At 45.8% G+C, this 23,098-nt stretch overlaps 1 protein-coding gene and 1 long non-coding RNA gene across 3 annotated transcripts in view; one reads left to right on the top strand and one right to left on the bottom strand.

Annotated features, from left to right (window-relative positions):
• Positions 1-23,098, top strand: part of PRKCB (protein kinase C beta) — a 140,773-nt gene that overhangs the window by 82,909 nt on the left and 34,766 nt on the right. For both annotated transcript variants that reach the window (XM_044304921.1, XM_044304920.1), the window contains exons 4-10: positions 2,184-2,295; positions 5,259-5,387; positions 6,370-6,526; positions 6,619-6,753; positions 7,958-8,054; positions 16,804-16,950; positions 22,214-22,387. In XM_044304921.1, coding sequence (XP_044160856.1) covers positions 2,184-2,295; positions 5,259-5,387; positions 6,370-6,526; positions 6,619-6,753; positions 7,958-8,054; positions 16,804-16,950; positions 22,214-22,387 — 951 coding nt within the window. The remainder of the gene's footprint in view (positions 1-2,183; positions 2,296-5,258; positions 5,388-6,369; positions 6,527-6,618; positions 6,754-7,957; positions 8,055-16,803; positions 16,951-22,213; positions 22,388-23,098) is intronic.
• Positions 13,228-23,098, bottom strand: part of LOC122945752 — a 46,458-nt gene continuing 36,587 nt past the window's right edge. Inside the window, exons 2-3 of the long non-coding RNA XR_006391143.1 lie at positions 19,884-20,029; positions 13,228-13,497 (exon numbers count right to left, since the gene is read on the bottom strand). This is a non-coding gene — a long non-coding RNA (uncharacterized LOC122945752). The remainder of the gene's footprint in view (positions 13,498-19,883; positions 20,030-23,098) is intronic.

Below are 23,098 nucleotides of genomic sequence, written 5' to 3'. Positions count from 1 at the left end.
TGTTGTGCTTTTTTAAATTTTTTTTTTATTCCATGATATAGCTGTATAAGAGAGCTTTGCTTTTCCCGAAAGTTCCGATAATAGGATTCTGACTGTCTTCAGCCACCACTAGGGGGAGCTCACTGCATATGGATTTACACTGCCTGTATTGAAGTCAATTCTGTGTGCAGTGAGCTCCCCCTAGTGGTAGCTGCCATGAAGGTGTCAGGAAAAGCAAGTCGGGCCCAATTCCCTTCACTATGCTCAATGGCTACTTGGCTATTCATGTAAGCTTAGTGCACTCCAGGGCACTTTAGGACTTGTAGTTCTCCAGCATGTGAAGAGTAAAAGACTAAGTTGGTCTGTGGCGTATGATAAGAGGCAGACATGGCATCACGTACCCTCCCTGGCCGCTGTGAGAGGACTGCCCTCACCTCCGCTCCTCTGAAATTGCAATGCCTTCCAATTAGAGGCTTCAAAGCGTTTTTAATGAAGTGCTTGCTGCCCTGGAAGGATGAGCATGGGGCTGGGAGATTGCCAGGGCTGAGCTTTTTGTGAAGCCTCTCACATGTATTTGAGAATCCGATACATTAAGTGCCCGTCTAGTGGTGCCCGGCTCCTGGCAGCTGGCGCAGCCACTCTTCCTGCCAGCTGCTATGTGACGGATGTGGTGTAGGGTTTGATTGCAAAGTGACTTTGTCAATGATCAGCCTTAATTGAATAGAACGGCGCCGACCCCAGTCTTTGAGTCATCATCTACTCTGTTCCTGGGAAAGCTGGGTGAGAAGCCGTAAAGCGGCTGATGTAACAGGGTAGTCACCCTCTTTCCTAGAGTCCTGATTGGTGCTGTGGAAAGATAGGCGGCCACCAAGGTATTTACCCTTCAGGAGCCTAGGAAAGCTGGGTGACCCCTTATAGCAACCATATTAGCCATCCCCCAGTTTTTTTAGACTAACATTTAAACAAGAGGTGGCAGAACAGACCGGAGAGGATGACTCCGGGACTGAAAGGGACAAAACCGGAGAGGATGACTCCGGGACTGAAAGGGACGAAACCGGAGAGGATGACTCCAGGACTGAAAGGGACGAAACCGGAGAGGATGACTCCAGGACTGAAAGGGACAAAACCGGAGAGGATGACTCCGGGACTGAAAGGGACAAAACCGGAGAGGATGACTCCAGGACTGAAAGGGACGCTGTCACTTTGTAGATGAGGTTATAAAGCAGGAGGCGCTGAGCAGCTTGATATATACCTTCTGTGGGGCAAGACACAGTGTAAAGCCAGGCGCACACGACCGCAAACTGCGGATCCGCAAAACGCAGCCATCGGTCATGTGCACTCTGCATTGCAGTGTGAACCCATTGACTTCAATGGTCCCCGATCCGCAAGGTGAGGCCAAAGATAGGACATGTCCTAGCTTTTGTTGTGCGGAGGCACGGTCTAGGAAGCACATGAGTAACTTCCGATTGTTTCCGCGCTTCCGGGTCTGTCCCTCTGCGCCAGTAAAAAAATAAATAATGGGACGCGTCCTGTCTTTGGCCGCATCTTGCGGATCATGAACCCATAGAAGTCAATGGTCCACTATACAATGCAGAGTTCAGATGGCCGGTGGTCGTGTTAATGCGGCTTAACGCTACATGCACATGGCTGAAAACTGCGGATCCAGATACCGGCCGTGTGCATCCCACACTTTACTTGGTCCTTGTTATAGAAATGGCTTTTCTTGTGCAGAAATTGCTCTATGATTTGCGGAACGGCCGCACAGATACGGAGAGCACATGGCGACATCGATGTGCGATCAGCTTTTTTTTTTGCGGTCCCGTAGAAATAAATGGGTCCGTGTGTGATCAGCAAAAAATGCGGATCGGACAGGGACCAAAAATACGGTGGTGTCCATGAGGCCCGACTTGTATGATTTTGATTTTAATCCCCGCTTTTCCTATCGGCGGGTGGTTATGTCGGACATTGATGGCTCCGCCCACTGGACTCCTAAGAGCGAGGATTACAATGAATGCATTATAAATGATCCAGAATCCTTTCCCGCACAGCTGTATATCACTCTGCTCAGCTCCTCCTGCTCTATATCCTGCTGCCTGCAGATCGGACTGCATGTTCAGTGTGACAGGTCCTCTTAAAGGGGAAGTCCTCCATGGTTTGACCATTATAACGCCTGTAATAACTGCGTTCTCTGTTTTTACACCCAGGATCCCAGAAGTAAGCACAAGTTTAAAACCCACACGTATTCCAGCCCGACGTTCTGCGACCACTGCGGCTCGCTGCTGTACGGCCTCATTCACCAAGGGATGAAGTGTGAAAGTAAGACGACTCTGCGTGCCGCCATCCGCGTGCTGTCAGCCGCTCTGTTTTTCGTATCAGTGTTTGTCTGTTATCTCTGTGACCCGGGATAAGGATCGCTGTAAACACTTTGTATCACAGAAGGGCGGTGTGTTAGAACGTATTCTGTAACTATGTGCCCTTCTGTGCCGCATGGCAGGAATGTGTGCAGCCCCACAGCAGTACAGTGCGAGCGATGGTCTGCCACCTGCATTGCAGTCTGTGTCTGTAATGGAGGCCAGTGTGTGGTCCGCTGGTAAGATCTGGCGGCCAGGGTGCAGATCAATATTCTCTGCACATTTTGTTGTCCTTTTTTGTTTTTTATGTGATTGTAAAATTCCCAGATTGAGACACTTGATGCAGATGGAGTCATAGCCCGTGCATTGTATGGAGAAAGCACTGATCATGACCTTGGCAAGCAGCCGCTCTCCTGAATATGTTGGTGTACAGAGCCCTCTAGTGGTCGCCATTGGAATGACGTGAATTGCTTTTAAGGCTGACTTACAGAGCACGTGTCCCATCTTCTGGTCTGTTTCAGTAAATACTTGCATTCTCAATGTAATACCAATTCTGGAGTGTTTTTTTTTTTATTTTTTTTTTTTATTTCTATTGTTATTAGTTATAGCTCTTTTATTCCTCCTGAAATGTATGACAACTGGGTGTTACCATTCTGTAGTCAAAGGTGGTGTATCCCTTCAGTTACTGGTAACACGTTATTCATACATTTCCAGGAGGAATAACAGCACAGTTAGGGTCCATTCACACATCCGTGTATGTTTTGCGGATCCGCAAAACACGGACAGCGGCAATGTGCGTTCCGCATTTTGCTGACCTCACATTGCCGCCACTAAGAGAATATGCCTATTCTTGTCCGCTATATGTTCTATTTTTTTCAGGATAGAAATGTATGGGTCCGCAATTCCATTTCGCGTTTTGCGTAACGGATGTGTGAATGGACCCTTATAAGAAAAGAAGCCGCCGTATTGTACAAGTATACACTACAGACCTGTCAGGAGCGGTGAGCGCCTTCCCTAAATGCCTAATTAGTCAGGGGACCGTAAATAAAGCGTATGAAAACCCATGAGACGTGTTAATAATCTTCCTCTCCATTGTAAAGATCTGTGCCGGCTTTCAGTGAATGAAACCAATAACTGTTTACATCCAGTGACTGATGACCTTTCCTGCTGACAGGTGCAGGGCTTGTTGAGGCAGGGTCTAGATATGGCGGATTTTTTTTTTTTCCTCCACAGATATTGCTGTAAAACTAAGGCAAAATCTGCTTGTGTTATACGGTAAATTTGTTGCGGATTTTGCAGATTTTCCATGGCTCTTGCCCTGTGTACAGTGATGTACCTTCAATAAAGGCAAACCATGTGACTGCTATGGGGGAAGGGGGCCCTGCACTGATATTCTGTCCTTTTCATTCAGAGGTCAAAATACTGCATTTTCGTGCAGCCACCACTAGGGGGAACTCAGTGCAAAGACATTATTATAGCTCCCATGGCATTTTATAAATTCCTATGCACTGAGCTCCCCCTAGTGGTGGCTGCAGGCAGACAGCTCTGTAATGTGACGTGAAACTGGAGATTTAGCAGTGTATTTAGGCCAGTTCTCTGGCTTAAATACATTGAGGAATTATGAGCGCCATATTTTTGACACTCCTATTCCATTTTTTTCCAAAAATATCTTCTACTTAATAAAAAAAATTATAGTAAATTAACCAGAAATCTGGGGCATTTTGCGTTGCATTCCGCATTGCCTGGGTGTGTTTGACGCATGTCTACTGGTGGATTGGTGTGGCAGGGGGGCCCATACTAAGTTTTGCTATGGGCCCCAATAAGATCTGTCTACGCCCCTGACTATGCATGTGAAAATCCCTGCCATTTCCGCAACAGAATGAGCAGCGTGTTTCCGATTTTTTTTGTATCAAGAAATGTTCTGATCCGTGTGGATAGGGTTTTAAACCTCACCCATATGTGTTATACTTTAAATCCGCCAACTCCAAACCCGCCCTGAGTGTGTCAGAGCTCCCCCCGTCAACAAGCCTTGCAGTTGTGGAGGTACATCATGATCTAGACAGGTTTTCAGTCTCTGGATCTAAACAACAATTGCTCCATTCACCGACACCAAGCAGAGATCTTAAAACGGTGAGGAATTGAAACACAAAGTATATTAGAAAGTTGCAGAACTTTTCATTATACATGGATTAAGCTTTATTTATGGAGAAAATGGGAAAACTACTTTTTCGAGGGGTCGTATCAACATGCTCTGTATGGTCAAAGATTGGAACCAAAGGGTCCCTGTATTCTAAGGCCAAGTTGTCACGTAATAGGACATTGCAGGGTGAATGGTGGATCACCGGTAGTCTGTAAAGATGGACTTGGAGTGATCAGTTGAAATAAAAAATAAAAAATTACCTTTGTGTGACATCCCCTTTAAGACTTCCAGCGGCTTGTCAATGACGTAACCTCTGATCACAAGGTGGGGGCTGCTGGGCGCGGGGTCTGCTTGTTGTCAGCCTTTCAAAAAGATAGGGGTGGTCCTAACTGAAGAACCCCTTTAAAGAGCACCGTCGCCTCTCCTGTCTGTTCCAGTACTAGTTTTCCCCTTGTAGTAACAACAGTTCTGGAGCATCTTTTCTCATAACTCTGTGCTGTGCAGTTTCTCGGTTATTCCTCCTAGAAATGTATTGATGAATTTCCAAACGGTGCCACCGGCGTCCTTGTGCAGGGAGACACCCCTATGACGAGAGTAATGGCGACATCCGGTTGGCCATATATTCATGTATTTCTAGGAGGAATACCACAGGGACATCAAAATGCAGAGTTGTAAGAAAGTTATTCGGGATTAGTTACTAAAATAAACAAGTCAAGAGAGGTGACCGCCACAGTGTCGATATATTTGCACCGCCCTGTACGGACTAATGTGTATTTCTGTGTTCCCAGCATGTATGATGAATGTACACAAACGCTGTGTAATGAACGTTCCCAGCCTCTGCGGGACGGACCACACTGAACGCCGCGGAAGATTACACATCAAAGCTGAGATCCTCAAGGAGGTGCTGACAGTATCGGGTGAGTCGCTCTGCTTCAGGACTTTTATTATATACAACACGTGGACAAAAGTATGTGAACCCCCGATCATATCCATATTGGCCAGCAGCTCTTTAAATCTCTCAATTCACATTAATGTATTTTGGGCAGCAGATTCAGTCTTCCGTCTCCTCCTCGGGATGTCATGCTGGCAGTGGTCACCGGGTCTACAATCCCCTTAGTATCAGGATACTGTAAAGCAGGCATCCTCAAACTGCAGCCCTCCGGCATCCTCAAGCATGCTGGGAGTTGTAGTTTTGCAGCTGGAGGGCCACAGTTTGAGGATGCCTGCTGTAAATGATCGGAAACAGGTTGCATTCCATATGACGCCTCTCAGCTGCATTACCTCCATTTCACCACAAGATGTCGCCATATTACTGTCTATGATGCATTTTCTTGCCAGCTATGAAGTCGACACACGTGTGCGCCGCAGGATTCGCCTTCATCAAGGCAGTGTGCTGATGCAGATTGCATGTCTGATTGTGTACTGCACATATGCATGGAAACCATATCCAACTATTAGGTCTTGCCACCTACCCACAGGATCGGAGATCAGTATCTGATTGCTGGTGGCCCAACCTGGGGGACCCCATCGATCACAATAATGGAGTCCACGGAGTGATGGGTCGCCCATGGCAGTGCCGCTCCTTTCATATCTTTGGAGCTGCAGGAGAAAGCTGAGCTGTCTGGCAGCCCCTTAGAGAATGCATAAAGCAGCAATGTGTATGTCCATTCACTTTCAGGACTCCATTCTTCTGATTGGTGGAGGTCCCGTTGTATCACAAAGTGCCTATTGAATTTATGGGGTGACCATGTTGCTAAGTCCTCCACTCATTGTATCAGATCCCTACATTGCCTAATAGTGGGGGAACTCTGAGCAGAGGACCTGATGTGCCTTTTTATAACATGGTCCTCTTCATTGCACAGTCCCTGAATCTTTCTCTTTACTTAATGTCTTATTTAGTGGGAGAGGGAAGAAATCTGGTTCCTATGGACCCAAATGGACTCTCGGATCCATACGTGAAATTGAAGCTCATCCCCGACCCCAAGGGAGAAAGCAAGCAGAAGACCAAAACCATCAAATGTTCCCTCAACCCCACATTTAACGAGACCTTTGTATTGTGAGTGATGCCTTAACGATTACGGTCGGCCGGGACCACGGCCTCGTCCTCCGTGTGACCGCTCGGGTGTGTCTTCTCTTCTTTTTTGACAGTAACTTAAAGGAGTCAGACAAGGATCGCAGGTTATCAGTGGAGATATGGGACTGGGACCTCACCAGCAGAAACGACTTCATGGGTTCGCTGTCATTTGGCATTTCAGAGCTCCAAAAGTCCAGTGTTGATGGCTGGTAAGATCACAATGATGGGAGTAGTTGGGTGGATGGATCTAATCAAGGTAGAGGGCATGGGGACAAGAGACTGAATGGAGATGTGGTCATGCGTGTCTGCGGCTCCTCTCTATTAACTACTATGGGAGCCACAGAAAGGGACCAGCATGCTTGTTTGGCTAACTCCCATAGAAGTGAATGGAGAGCGCTGCGCAGTGCATGGCCGGCGGCTGCCTTACCAGGCAGGACGAGGGCTCCCAGTGCTTGTCCTAGAGGTGGGACACAGCTACCCAGTTCTCATACACTCAGAAAATATTTTAAAAAATTGAGCTTCCTGAAATCCGCCATAAGAGGCTGGATGAAGGTTCTGCACGTTCCTCTAGACACGTTCCTCCATTAATCCTCCACATTCTCATTTCCCCTCTGCTTCTGCGTTGCATGACGAGACTCATCTCTTCTCATCTCCAGGAAATCATTTTTACTCCATTGTCCTCCTGACTTACATGGTACGATGGGTTCGGTCTGTCCTCTATTTATCACCTCTGGGACCCGCACCTATATCGAGAACGGAGCCCCGCAAGTGAAGGAGGACGCACTGCGCATGCGCAGCCGCCCTCCATTAATTTTCTATGGGGCCGCCGAAAATAGCCGAGCGCTGGCTCAGCTATTTCCGTCGGCCCCATAGAAATGAATAGGAGCTGGGGCCACGCATGCGCCGTACGCCCTCATTCACTTCTATGGGAAGCCGGCTTGGTGGTGGCCGGACCGGAGTCCCGCACCTATAAGACAATGGGGGCTTATATCCTAGCGATATGCCCCCATTGTCCATGATGAGACAACCCTTTAAGTTTCATCTTTCTAGGGGTTGGTGCCCCGTTTATCAGATACAGGGCACAAAACCCCATTCTTACTACCTTTACACGGCCATAGAGTTGAATAGTAAAAATTCTTTCCTCCAGCCACCACTAGGGGGAGCTCATTGCTTACAGACATATATAAGCTTCCCATTGAAGTGTTTGGAGATGTATGAATGTATATGTTGGCAGCTCCCCCTAGTGGTGACTGCAGGTGCAGCTCTGGGTGTTAAAAAGTAGATTTTTTGGGAGGGGAGCTACAAGGGGGCTCGTAGGACTAGGCCTCTATTTCGCAGAGAAACAATATCTGCCTTTGTGTGGGTTCCGCCAATAGTTTAAAAACGTCCTTTATAGGTTTCTTGTCTTCCTAGGTTCAAATTGCTCAGCCAAGAAGAGGGCGAGTATTTCAACGTGCCTGTGCCACCCGAGGGAGAAGAAGGAAATGAGGAGCTCCGGCAGAAGTTTGAGGTACGTCAAATTTTTGGGATTTTCAGTGATCCTAAAATATTATGACTTTTGTAGTACAGTGATCTCTAACTTGTTGCAAAGCTACAACCCCCAGCATGCTCTGACAGTCCCCGGCACAGTATGGGGTGGAGGTACAGTACACCCCCCTTCCCCTACTGAATGCCTCATCCCTTTTGGTTTTGCATTGAGCTACTGTATATAGAAACTGCAAACAAATTTAAGTAGCCTTTGCTTTATTTGTCTTGTTAATGTTCTTCTCCATTCACATCCAAAGCTGCAGTCAAATTCCCTTTTGTCATATCAAAACTCAGATGATTGTAAACAAACCGCTGGGAGCCAGTAGAATTGTGAACGCAGCTCTGGATGTGAGTAGAGGAAATAGGAATCAGCTCAGTCTGGTTAAAAATGCAGTTACTCAGTGCAAATGCTGAGATTATTGCCTCTATGAATACAGTAACTGGTCTGTGACCGGGCAGCGATGGGTGTGATAAGCCGGCACAATGCTTGTATATGGCGGATTTACATATATATAACCATGCATCGCCTTATCGGTGATGCCCGCTCGCAGCCGGCTGAACGGAGCCCGCTAAACATTAATATTTGATTACTGCTCGTCTATTTTAAAAGCACCTTGTCTCCTAGAGGTCATAGGCCGGTGGCTGGCGTACAGCTGGAGGTAGCGTGTCAATCTCGTCTCCTTGATGAGTTCATTTTCCCTTGCTTTATCTGTCCTGCTGCCGGGACCTGCTCATCAGAGGGGCAGCTGCGTCCATAGTCACCCGAGTGACCGGGCAATCTTATCTACCTTCTCCGGAGAAAACGGAGAAATCTCTCTAGTAATGTCATGCATAGCCATGCGGTAGGGACTGTGCATTTTCTATGAAGCCTGGGTGACTCTGTGACAAAATGATCATTCTGTAGCTTGTGAAATAGGCTCGCGAAAATTCTAGTCAGGGGGGTGAAAGGGTTTGGCCCTTTCTTGCTTCTTTACCCCACCCCTGAGAGTGTTACTTTTAAGTTCCCTTAAAGGGGTTGTCCAGTCCCTAGATGTTTTTTATTTATTTACCAAAAGCATAAAACACTATAAAATAACAAACTGGCCCACTTCCCCATTGGTCTCCGTACCGCGGCCTCCATCGAGGATGATCATAGTTGCCAATAAAAAAAATTTTTTTTTGTTAGCTCAGCTCCTAGACTACCTTAAACGTCCACAAATTACCCATTTTGGGGGTAAATTTGTACAATCTTCTCCCGACCTGCAGCAAGCGCCAGGACCATTGGCATCTGTGGCACAGATATCAGACCACTGAAGTCACCACTGCAGTCATTGATTGGCTGCAGCGGTCGCATGTCGAAACACCGTTGCTGGAGGCCAGTCTACGTAGATTGGTGGGGGACCTGGGAAGCTGCGGTGGGGGATCGGTAAGGTTTATTTTATAGCATTTTATGCCTTTGGTAATACAATTTTAAGGGGCTGAATGACCCCTCTAATGCTGCAGAGTGGCCAAGAGGACTCGGTGAGGGTCTGGGATCTCCGACATCAGTTACGGCCACTATGCTCCTTTTAATAATAGTTGTAAAGGGTTAATTGTGAGGATTAGATAAACATGGCTGCTTTCTTCCAAAAACAGCTCCACGCCTGTCCACAGGTTACATGTCTAATTGCAGCTGAGCCCCATTTAATTCAATAGCACTGAGCAGAAATACTAGACACAACCCAATGGAAATTGTCCGTGCATACAATATATACGACCATGCCTAGTAGGTTGTCACAGCCCCACCCCTTTTATTAGCGTCACAAAATACAGCAATACCGCCTAGTTTTACAAACTGATCCCCTAACTACAGTTAAATTATTAAATGACAGGAGCAATTGGTAATACTTGGCTGTTTTATGCTACTCACCCAAGGCCAGTGTTTCCTATGGGTGGAGTTGCCCTTTAAGTTTTTTGATCGGCTTTCTAAGAAGAGGCTTTGTAAAATGAAAAACGATTGATTATCTTAGCTCGTGGCTCTCCTGCCATTGAGAAAACTTCAACTCCCATCATGCTCTGTTAGTCTGTATATTCGCAGACATCTCTGAGGACAAGAGTCATTTGAGGGCAAGGGGCGGGAAAGGCGGCACTTTTTATTCTGACGCACGTGTTAGGAATATTTATTTCCATGGTAACCAGAAGCTTTGGAAATTTTACACAATGGTCCTTGTGCCGCCCGTTGTCAGAAGCGCGGCGGCTCGTAGTCTGTGATCAAAAGGCTATTTTTATACACTTCTCCCATTCGCCTTGTCATTCAGGAAATAAGAGATCAATCTTCACACGGATTGCTTTTTTTTTTTTTTTTCTCTACGTTCTCAAAAATCAGAGCTTGAAGATGAAAACAACTTTTTATTGCGCAAGATTAGCACCTGCAATCTGTGGGGATCTCGCCCGCAAGTGTTCCCTTTCCCTGCAGTGCCCCCACAGGGGAAATGAAGTATTACCGTTCTGTGTAATGTACAGACAATGTTGGCTCCTCCAGCAAGAGAGATGCTATTTGTAGCCAACCCCCAACTTCTAGATGAGGGTCCTGAAGAGGGCCCCTACCCCTCTGATAACTCAAAATTTCCTCTTGTATTTGACTCGCAGAGATTTACCTAAATGTGGAGGCTTGGTGACTTTTCAGAGCTGAGGGTTTGCTATAATGTATCCGGTCTAGACAATCCTCTGTGAGCTAAATACATCAGCAGCACAAATCTCTCTCCTGTCCTCATAGTTTGTTACTATGTATCGGTGCAGGTAACTTGCCAGAGGATTGCTTAGATTGGGTACAATTGAAAAGCCTTTGAAAACTCTAAAAGGGCTTGTCCACCTTTGGAGCAGAGGTAGTGGTTTTGGCAAAACCCTCTCTCTTTGTCTCACCTGAGACGGGAAGCATACATAAATGCTTCGTAACGTTGGCTCTCCGGCTCCGTCTCGCCCCGGCCTCCGCTTCTCCTTTGCATAACATGACTATCTGATATGATGCAAGGGGAGCTGAAATTTAGATCTGGGAGGCTAGCAGAGAAGCCAAGGCCAGGCAGTGGAGCCAGCACCGGGTTGCGGGTAAGAATGCTTCTATTTGCAGGTGTGCCAAAGAGAGGCGGTTTGCTAATGCCCCCTCGCCACCCCAAGGTGAACAACCCCTTTAGGGGAAAACAGGGGAATTTGTGAAGTCAATATTGCATATGATGAATGCTATAATTTGCACTAAATTTATCACACATTACACGATGTTTCAAGGATGAGCCTACTGGTTCCTTCAGTTCGTGATTCAGTCTGAACTTCTGAAAAAGTTTGGATTTAGACAAACCCAAATTTTTTGTGATAAGTTTCAGACAAACAAGAGGGAGAGAGAGACAAACTATTATACAACTATGTGTTTCTCAACAATATATATGCCTTGTCTAAGGGGTACTTTCTCATTGCGGAGAGCCCCTAGTATGTAGAGTATGGGTGCACAGGATGTGCGCAACTAGATCTTTCAGTACGAAAATCTGAGAAAAGCAGATGACAACAACTTTTCTAGTTGCAAGGCCTTAGGGGTAACCTTTGGGTGGGTACTATTTCTATTATGGAGACCAGCTGATATACATGATTATTGTAGGCTAGACAATGCTCCTCTTGATTTCTGGGAAAAAATATATTCAAATTATCATGTCTAACATCTGCTGCCATCAGATAGGTTTAGGAAGGCTAATTTGAATATCTTTCCCAGACACCCAGATGGGGCATTGCAACACGCCCCCCCCCCCTCCTCCCAGGGACTCTATAGCGTCCCAGGTGTAGTAGGAATGCCGAGTAGTGTAGTGTAGTGTAGTGCAGGCTAAATCTCTCTGTGTCACGGTGCTCTTACCTGGATACTGCTGGACCCCAGGCTTCGACTCCAAAGCAAAATAAAGGGGGAATAATTGAGGAACAAAGGAAAAATAGTCCAGACCTTGTGGTGAAATTCAATAGCAGCTTTACTTGAATAAACGTTCATCCAAATGATTGTCAGGCTTTGTCTTGGTTCCAGCAGGCTTTAGCATAAACTGGCAGGCAAATTCAATAACTCTGCTTTCTCTCTTTCTCTGCTGTACTTACAGGCTTGCTTAAATAACTCTGCTTTGTTATACTGCACTAAATTCTGCTTTAGTCTGGTTTCTGTACTTCTGATCTGCTCTGGTATCCTTGGATGGGGTGCCTTGGGCTGTTATTCCCCTCTTGACACCATATAAAACTTATCTTCAGCCAAATAACTCTTCCGCTTGCTGATTTCTCTTGTGGAGGCCAAAGAACTATTCCTCTGGCCCCTATGGCTTCCAGACATCTTTCTTCATGGCCAGCTAAGCTTAGGGTGCTCCGGCTGGCATAGGCATGCCTGAATGTGCCCCAACTTGCTCCTCTCCTTTCTAGCTTACCCCACCCTTCCGCCAGGAAGCAGGACTGGCCCACTTCTACCCAAAGGGGGAGAATAGAATGGTGAGTTCCATTCTCTGTAACTTTAGCTCTGCCATTTGCACTGCCACCTGCTGGTGAACCAGGCACATTACATGTAGTAATAAAACAGTTGCATAACAAGATTAGGGATACACAGGGCAGAGGACCTGGACAAAAATACATAAGATGGCATTTAGGTTAGACCATTAAAGATAGTAGCAGGGTGTAGGAGTGTTAACACCACTCCGGGGTGTTACAACACCACCTGGCATACATTACAGTGTCAGACTGTGCAGGAACACCCCCCCCCCCCCCCAGCCCGTAACTCCCATCAGTAACTTAATCCACAAACTTCTAGCAGGTACGCCGTCCGGGACTTTCCCGGCTCCGTTCACAAGGTAGGTATGGGTCCCAGAGGTGGGACCCGCACCTATCGAACACATCCTGCCGATATGCCCCCATTGTCTGAGAAGACCCAACCCCTTTAACTCTGACATTGCCGTTTGGCCACATTCAATTGAATGCAGCACTACCAGAAAGCGGGGTGCTATTCGTGAAAATAAAACATTGATGTTTTTCTCCTAAACATCCCTTTTAAGCAAAACCAGGACACCCCTTTAAATGGAACAGTGAGTGAAATACACAGCTCAAAGGCAGATTCTGCTCTGCTACATCTATTAACTTCTTCTAAAGCATAATGTGCAGAACCAGCTGGAGGTTAATATTACGGTTGCCATTGCTCCCTGGTTGCGTGGTGGTAGCCCTGGATCTCCAGCCTTGTGCAGCAGCAGGTATTCTTGTTGCAGATTTCCAAGTTGCTGTCAGAATTCATCACAGATGAATATTTCATTGTGGGGAAGGCGCAGCGAGGGACTCCGCTCTGCAGCTTGTCAGATCAGCCTCAGTTCTCGGTCTCTAATCCCCAGGAACATTATTTAAGCAGCAGCTCCCGGCAGAGAGGCAGTGGATGGGTGTTTGAAGTTCCTGATCCGGTCTTGATAAATAATCTAAAAAAAAAAAAAAGATTTTTTTTTTAAAACCCCTGAACCCTTGTTAGGCAGCTCCAGAGGCGGCCTGTGTTGAAGGGCACACTGGCACATTCTGAGCATGGAAAGCAATTTGTCTTCATGAAACATTGTGGCGGCTTGTTACTCAGTATAAAAGCGGAACATGTCTTTTGATGGCGGATATCAAAGAGTATGGGCCGGGGATCGTTTCCACCCCAAACTTACATGAAAAGGGGAACGAGCATATTCTGAGATACGTGAAAGTTTCCTTCTTCTGATGATGGGCAGATGAGGACAATACAGCATTCGTGCCGCTGTATGGGGTGTTGGATATGGAGATGATAAAAGGATGCAAATACAGCACAGCGTTCAGCTACGTCAGGTTGGCGGCCTCATGCACCCGACCATTAAGTTTTTTGCGGTCCACAAATTACAGAAGCCGCTCGTGTGCCTTCTGCAATTTGCAGAACGGAACAGGCGGCCCATTGCAGAAATGCCAAGAATAGGACATGTTTTTTTTGTTTGTTTTTTTGCGGGGCCATGGAACGGAGCAACAGATGCGGACAGCACATGGCATGCTGTCCGCATCTTTTGCGGCCCCATTGAAGTGAATGGGGCCGCAAAAACTTATTGCTATGAATGGCAGGAAGGCCCTGCCCCCATGACTAATGTATGTCATGTATTATCCGTGCAAAGAACCTCCAGATTTTTTTTTTTTTTTTTTTTTGTTGTTAAATAAAAATGGGTCCAATATTATTTTTGTTTCTTGACAACCGTTGGCAGTCAATTTCCTGATACCAAGCCCCAAATTCTCAGCTTCTACATAGAGCTAAATGATAAAGTTCTGATTACCCGTAGCCACCACTAGAGGGAGTTTAAGAGCTTACTGCATACTGTTTATACGTTGAACTTCTCCTGAGCACCCTCTAGTGGTGGCTGCTGGTAACAAGAATTTTATAATTTATCTCTGTCTGTACAGGAGATTTGGAGCTTTTGTATCAGGAAAATGGAAATCCGACCAAGAAAATTATTCAGCACAGAAAGTTGGCATTCTGCCGTTGGCTATGTATATACCACTGGGCACTAGAGAATATTGTGGCCATGCTGCATACTATACTGTGCCTACCACTGGGCAGTTAGGGAAAAAAGCAAGCGTGGATGTCTGAGATGTCACATCCTAAGAAGCAAATGTGTTGATACCCTTAAAGGGGTTGTCCCCTGAAAAATATTCTGCAGTTTTCAAACCAGCACCTGGATTTGAATACTTTTGTAATTGCATATAATTAAAAATTTAGTATAGTCCCTGAGCTATTCAAATGTATATGTATAGCGCCACCTGCTGTTTTTTTTTTTCTTATTTCTTTGTCCTGCTCACTGAAATAGCCGCACATGCTCAGTTCCATCCTTCAACTGCCTCCTGAGCTGATAGGGAGAGAGCTGCAGCAGAAGGGACACGCCCCCTGAGCTGATAGCTTGAAATAAATCTAGTAGAGCAATAAAGGGGCAGATCTCTGGATCCACGTGAGGTACAGGGTCGGTTCCAGCTTTGTTAGAAAGAAATTATCATGATGTCTGATTTTCATGTTTTACATTACTCATGGGACAACCCCTTTTAAGCAGTATATAGCTTCCCGTGCTGTGATCTCCCGCAGAATAAGGGGAATTGTCAATAATGTAATAATTTGTTAGGCATTTAAGCGCAGTATATTGTTTGCGTGGTGTCTGACGGCGTTGGGGCTTTAAGCAGAGTCTGCAGGTGACCTTGAAAGGGGTGCAAACAGCCTTGCCATAACAAATTAGCTGGAGCTGTGACTGAGAGATTGCTCAGGAGCCTGTTATCTGCGGGAGCTGTGAGCAACAGACAAATTGAAGAGCTCAGAATCAGGCTAATGGAATTTCATGGCAGACTGAACTCTCTGCTGCTCTCTCAATATGGCAGCTTCTTGAGAAATTAAAAGAGGAATAAGCAGGAGCGCGCCATGTCCAAAAGCCCAAGCCTGCCAATTACACTACCGTACAGGCAATTAGAGCGGCACAGCAGGGGCTCCGCAACGTTGCAATGGCAGAGTGATCCGCACATGGAGGCTGACAAATGTCCTATCCGCACTCGGAGGATCTCCCTACAGCAGAGGTCGCATCAGCTGTTGCAAAACTACAGCTCCCAACATGCCCGGACAACTTTCCTGTTGTGAATGTGTCTATGTAGTCAGGAGGAGCTGATATGTGAACTAACAAACACTTTGCTAGTTGTCATGGTTTATTCAATGGCGACAAAGTGTTAGTTATTTAAGTGCTGCTTTCAGTGAATGGAAACTCTCTTGCTTACAGTCAAAGCCTAAAAAAAAGTCCATGGGGTGGATTTATCATGGCCACGCGGTGCAGCATCTGGCAGTCCGTGCACCGTGATAAATGTGTCCTTCCCCCTCCACATCCCCTTTTTAGAAAAGTGGCTAAGCTGGCGGAGTAACAGCACTGCGCAAGTGCTATGGGAAAAGTTGCGAGTTTTTCATGCCACAAAAGTGTCGTATAATAATGAACAAGGTGGCCCTTTGTTTTTAGCTCACAGAGAATTCTGTATTAATACACTGTAGCAAACCCTCAGCTGTCAGAGCAGGGTTTATGTCTCTGCTTGCTATCAGTGATGGAAATGTTCTTGTTTATGTTCAGATGAAGAAATTCCACGGCACATCCAAGGAGTAAAAATAAGTATAGCGACTTTATTCACCAGACACGCAACGTTTCGATCCGCTTGCTGGGATCTTGTGAGATAGTAGCAGGGTGTATTCAGTGAGATTGTTTATGTTCAGAGATCTTGAAAACAGCGAGGCATTAACTAGGGGGGGGGGGAGATATACCCCCTGTGCCACAGTACGGATTTGACATTTTCCCCTTATTCTGTCTGTCTATCCCCTACGTCTTGCTACCTTCAGAATGTTTTACCAAGAAGTAGAGGACGGATGGAAAGGAGGCCGCAGGATCAGACTACATAGAGCTTGTAGTCTGTTACCGTGGAGACACACAGGCCTGCATAAGGGGCGGCATACACAAAGCATTAGAACATTTTTAATTGAGACCATTAGCAAAGCGGCTTTATTGTTTAAGATGCATTCGAGCAATATAAAGCAACTGGTTGCAAAGGTGGCCATGTGCTTCATGTTACGTCTAATGCTACAGTCGCATCCAGAGCTGAATTCTGAATTCTTCTGGCTTTTCTTTGTTGAACATAAAAACCAATGAAATTACAATAAAAAACCAAACCGTCTGTTGCACATCACTGTGAGTCACACCCTTGTTCTTTTTTTGTAGAGAGCCAAAATTGGTCCCAGCAACAAAGCAGCGGAAGAGAAAGTGTTAAATCCAGTGGCCAAAATTGACAGCAATGGTAACAGAGACAGAGTGAAAGTATCCGATTTCAATTTTCTGAAGGTGCTGGGCAAAGGAAGCTTTGGGAAGGTGAGTGAGACGCAACAGAACTATGCTGTGAGCGGGTACAAGACTCATGGAAATTCACTTCAATAGGGCCGCAAAAGATGCGGACAGCACTCCGTGTGCTGTCCGCATCCGTTGCTCCGTTCTGTGGCCCCGCAAAAAAAAAAAAAAACATGTCCTATTCTTGTCCGCGCTTTGCGGACAAGAATAGGCATTTATATTGAAGGCTGTTCGTTCTGTTCCGCAAATTGCAGAACACGCTCTGTGTTTTGCGTGTCCGCGATTTGCTTCCCACAAAACACACACCACGGTTGTGTGCATGAGGCCTTATATTCCTTTCTTGCTCATTTGTTCTTTCACATTCTTTTCTGAGCACTCGTACTCTCACCTCTGAGCTTGCACTCGTCCTCTGTCTGCTTTCTTTTCACTCTCTCTTTCTGGAACACCTCTTTACTCTTGTACTTGTCTCTGCTCTCTTGGGCTCTTTGATCTGCTTTCCTTTCACACTCTTTCTTGAACGCATGTTTCTGTTCTTGTCTCTGCTCTCTTCAGCTTTTTGATCTGCTTTCCTTTCTCTCTCTCTTTCCTGCACGCATGTTTCTGCTCTGGTTCTTGTCTGCTCTCTTGTGCGCTTTGATCTGCTTTTTTTCACTCTCTCTTTCGTGAATGCATTTTTTAATTCTTTTTTTCCATTTCTATTCTTCTCACCATCTCTCTATTCCTCTCTCGCTCTTTCTTCCCCCCTCTTGCTTGTCTACCCTCACCTATTGTCTCTGGTCTTTTGCTCCTCATCTTTTCTGTGTTTTTTATTGCCGCCATTCTTCTTGCTTGTCTATAGGCAGCTGCGGTGAAATAAAAAAGAAGAAAATAAAAACCTTTTTGCTCCTTTTTGTTTGTAAGACGTTCTTCTCAGCTGCAGTCCTGTGAGAGGAGAAGGGGACGCAGCTCAGGAAATAAATATCAATACACTCTTTGGACTGTGCCGTTCACTTGACCCCTGAACACCCACTGGGGCTGGAAACACAATCCATTGAAATCCGCTGAGGTGATGAATTTAAACTGTTTCCAGCGCGGATCCCGCGTCCTTTGTAAGGAAACAAATCGCTGAAGGAAGACACTGTGTGTTATTGTCCCAAAAACACCAGTAAAGGGATGCCCTTCCACCCCTCTGGAGGCTCCTGCGGTTGCTTAGACTTGAAGATAAAAGTTATTTAGTTTTACGTTCCAAACTGCTCATCCAGAATCCCATGCCAGATGAGCAGCACAGGCCCAGCGATACCGCTATTTATTCTTTCTAGTGACCCATATCTTCCCGGAAACCTATGTGACAACCGCTATGGGTACTATATGCCTTAGTGACTGCAAAACACCTTTCTACGGCAGCCCACTCTAAGCAGTAAGACCAGGGGCTCTGCACCCCCATGAGAGCTGCGCTGCTGCTCTAAGGGCCTGAACCGACGAAAGTGCTGATCCGGGTAGTTTTACCCCTTAGATACCGCAGGCAATAGTGCCTGCGGCGTGTAAGTGGTTACAGAGGGAGCGGACTCCCTCTGTCCTCCCACTACCACCTCACAAATGAGATTGCGGGGTACCAATGTCAGTGCACACAGGCCGGGGACTAGTCAAGGCCCCAGGCCTGCCTCCATCGTGTCCCAGCAGGCCGTACCTCTCAGGTGCTGCCTGCTGGGGAATGTCAGTAAAGAACTTATAGTAAAATACATTGCACTGCATGGACAGTACAATGCGTTTTAGAAGCGATCAAAAGGCTGTCTATTATAGTCCCCTTGTGTGGCTATTAAATGGTCAGAAAGTTAAAAAAATAATAATAATAATTATTAAATAAAAAAAATATTCAAGTCAAAAAAGAAAATACACCCTTTTTCCACTGAAAAATGTCCCGCCCTACACAATTACAAAATTTATACTGTACGGTTGACCCTATTTAAAAAAAAATTAAAGTTTTTGCTTGCTTACCACCAAAAAAAGGAATAAAAAGCGATCAAAATGATATCAATGTAAACTACAAGTCATCCCGCCAAAATCCCCCCTACACAGCTCCTTTAAAAAAAATTTTTAAGGAGTTATGCAAAAAAGATGCTCTCCTTTTTTGAGAAAAAGTTTTTTTTATTGTGCAAAAGTAGTCAAACTTAAAAAAATAAAAAAAACATGTTTGGTATCCCTGTAATCGTACTGACCCAGGGAGTAAACTTATTGCGTTATTTATGCCAAAAAAACAACACGTCACAATATTTATAATGTAAAAACTCAGTTGCAGTATTGCTGTTTTTTCCCAGTTCCCTAATTATATGAAAACGTCTCTTTGGAGGTTTACTTGATATTTTCGCCTCCTATATGCCGTCTGTGCATGAAGAGAGTTTGTGTTTGGCTTCTTTAGCCTGCTACACCTGTTCTTCTAGGAAAATCCTCCTTTTATTGCCGTAAGTCTCCCTAATGAGGTGGGTACATTTACATATGTTAATTGTGTTCTGTGCTGAACCCACATCTGTTCGCATTGGGATGAGGATTTTAGATCCAAGGAAAATGAAATAAAAATTAAAATAACCCACACACACACACGTGATGCCTCCCCCTTCCATCAGCCGTGACGATGACTCCCACCTGCAAAGGGTTAAAGAGTCCATACTGCAAAAGCGCTACTTCAGGCCGGTTGCTAGAATTGGAGCACTTTAATGTGGAAAACAAAGGCGGTGAGCGCATTCATCAACGGAGCTTGTCCTGTTTATTGCAGCCGGCGCGCACCTAATCTGCCAGCCAGGGGGAGGCGTGCAGCAGCTGGGGGAAGAATGGCCGCACTTCCCCATATTCTCTCCTTTAATTGAGCAAACATAAAGGGAGACATTATTGCAAGGCAGCGAGAAGAGCGGGTGGCAGAACATTATAAATATGCAAATATGTGTTTCGAGGGATGCGAGGTGCGATTATCTGCTGCTTCTCACCTGGGTCCATTGTCTCGTTATATGAGAGCTCGCAGGTAGCGCGCCACCAGCCGTTCTATCATTTCCCTCCTATTCTTTTCTGACCTTGATCACCGATAACCGTCGTCTTCACAGAGACTTCAACGTCCGCTATAATTTTATGTTGGCTGGAATTTTTTTTTAACACTTTTAAAGTGAAATTTTACATGAAAATATTTTCATTTAGTTTCTCCTGAGAGCTTTGATGTTATCTTCTTCTGGCTTAAAGGGAACCTGTCACCGGGATTTTGTGTATAGAGCTGAGGACATAAGTTGCTAGATGGCCTATAGCACGTCCGCAATACCCAGTCCCTATAGCTCTGTGTGCTTTTATTGTGTAAAGAAACCGATTTGATACATATGCAAATTAACCTGAGATGAGTCCTGTATGTGAGAGGAGTCATGTACAGGACTCATCTCAGGGTAATTTGCATATGTATCAAATCGTTTTTTTTACACAATAAAAGCACACAGAGCTATGGGGACTGGGTATTGCGGATGTGCTAGCGGCCATCTAGCAACCCATGTCCTCAGCTCTATACACAAAATCCCGGTGACAGGTTCCCTTTAAGGGCTCATGCACACGACTGTATGCCAGTCTTGCCCGTTCTGCGGACTGCAAATTGCGGTCCGCAATGAACGGGCACTGAACCGCATGCCCACTGTCTATGGACCCATTCACTTGAATGGGGTCCGCGATCCATATTCTACAGTCCGCACAGCAAAAATGGAGTGCATGCACAGAAAACCCACGGAAGCACTCCATATTGCTTCATAGTCTTTCGATCTGTGCCTTTGTTCCGCAATGCACCGTATTGCGGACCCATTCAAGTGAATGGATCCCCATCCGTGATATGGTGTGCACATGGCCTGTGCCCATATATCGCGGACCCACTGTTTGCGGGCTGCAATACAGGCACTACTGGGCAATGGCCGTGTGCATGAGCCCTAAGGGTAATGGGCAGGCTTAAAGGGAGTGTCCACCCTTAAAGGGGTTGTTCAGATATTTAATATTGGTGGCCTGTCCTCAGGATAAGCCACGATTATCTGAAAAGGAGGGGTTCGACATTCCACACCTCCAGCTGTTTCAGACTATATTGCTCAAACCTATCCATGGTGTAGTGGACTGAGCTGGTTACCATTCACTTCAATGGGAGCAGCGCTGCAGTTACCAGTTCCGACCACTGCGCAATGGACGGCGCTTTGTACTTCTGCTGCTGGATAACAGCTGATTGGTGGGGGCTCGGGTTGTTGGACCCCCGCTGATCAGATATTGATGGCCTATTCTGAGGATAGACCATCAATAGGAAAATCCTGGAGCACCCTTTAAATATCATTCTTTTTTTTAAATGTAAACGGGTCCAAAGTCCTGTGCTGGGTAATTTCTGAATATATATTCATACCGTAGTTGCTGGACGTCCATTTGAAGGTGGACCTGTTTGCACATTTGGCCAACATTGCTCAATCTGCTGGTTTCGATGGCATCGATCAACTTATGTGTATTAGATGTTTGCCCGATTGTTTATTTCGCCAGCGCTAGGGGTTTCTGACAGCGACGTATTCACCTTTCTCATTAAGAACGCTTGCTCACTTGGCTAAACCATACATGCATGAGTACAAGTGTTTGGCCCAACAGCTATTGCAGGTGCGTGGCCACCTTTACTGGTACAGAGCTCCAAATCCTCTGCCTAGACGTTATTTAAAATCCTGGTTAACTGCACCGACCACTAGGGGGAGCTTACTGCATACTGTTATACTTTCAGCTCCAACTCTAAAGTGCCCTCTAGTGGCGGCTGCAGGCAGCCAACATGTTATCTGTATTTCTATGCAGGGGATTTGGAGCTCTGTATCAGAAATATAGAGTCTCCAAGTACTATAATCTAATAAGAAATGGGTCGGTGCAGAATTTTGGGCCTAAAAATGACACTTTGATAAAAGGTGGAGGTTCACTTTAAGCTTTGACAAAACAGGCCACCCACCTGTGTATATGGCAGTCGTATACGGCTCAGCCCAGTGACACCTGCTCCCCCACTAGGGGGAATTCATTTTTTTAAGCTTTTTTAAATGTGGCTGGAATATTGTTTTTTCTAATGCAAGCATTTTTTTTCTCGGAAACTCGGGTAAATGGTGTATCAGGACTGCCAGATTCATATCGGAACATTTCAATTTTCTGCTTTAATGGTCCTATGAAAGCTCCATGCATTTCCATCAACTTTGCCGTCCCTTTTTTCCGTAGAAGGATGCAAAACAAATTGCGTTTTATTTCTCGAAATGAAGGCTTCACTTGATAGCGTCTCCTTCTCCAATCACAGGTGATACTGGCAGAAAGGAAGGGGACCGACGAACTGTATGCAATAAAGATCCTGAAGAAAGATGTGGTGATCCAGGACGACGACGTTGAATGCACAATGGTGGAGAAGAGGGTGCTGGCCCTCGGCGGGAAGCCTCCGTTCCTCACACAGCTGCACTCGTGCTTCCAGACCATGGTAAGAGATAAACAGCTGCCATAGATCCCAGCTTCACTGTATATTGATTATTACTCAGGCAGCACAATGAATGCAGCTCTGAGGGCTTGTTACAGTCAGGTCCATAAATATTGGGACATGGACACAATTCTAACATTTTTGGCTCTATACGCCACCACAATGGATTTGAAATGAAACGAACAAGAGGTGCTTTACCTGCAGACTGTCAGCTGTAATTTTAGGGTATTTACATCCAAATCAGGTGAACGGTGCAGGAATTACAGCAGTTTGCATCTGTGCCTCCCACTTGTTAAGGGACCAAAAGTAATGGGTTCCATGGCCAGGTGTGTGTTATTCCCTCATTATCCCAATTACAATGAGCAGATACAAGGTCCAGAGGTCATTTCCAGTCTGCGATTTGCATTTGGAATCTGTTGCTGTCAACTCTCAAGATGAGATGCAAAGAGCTGTCACTATCAGTGAAGAAAGCCATCATTAGGCTGAAAAAACACAACAAACCCATCAGAGAGATAGCAAAAACATTACGCGCGGCCAAAACAACTGTATGAAAATCCTTAAAAAGAAGGAACGCACCGGTGAGCTCAGCAACACCAAAAGACCCGGAAGACCACGGAAAACAACTGTGGTGGATGACCGAAGAATTCTTTCCCTGGTGAAGAAAACACCCTTCACCACAGTTGGCCAGATCAACATCCTATGGACAGATGAGAC

This window comes from Bufo gargarizans, chromosome 8, assembly GCF_014858855.1.
Source record: "Bufo gargarizans isolate SCDJY-AF-19 chromosome 8, ASM1485885v1, whole genome shotgun sequence".
Classification (NCBI taxonomy): domain Eukaryota; kingdom Metazoa; phylum Chordata; class Amphibia; order Anura; family Bufonidae; genus Bufo; species Bufo gargarizans.
The sequence above is the reverse complement of the archived record's forward strand: the minus strand, read 5'-3'. Positions and strand labels throughout refer to the sequence as shown.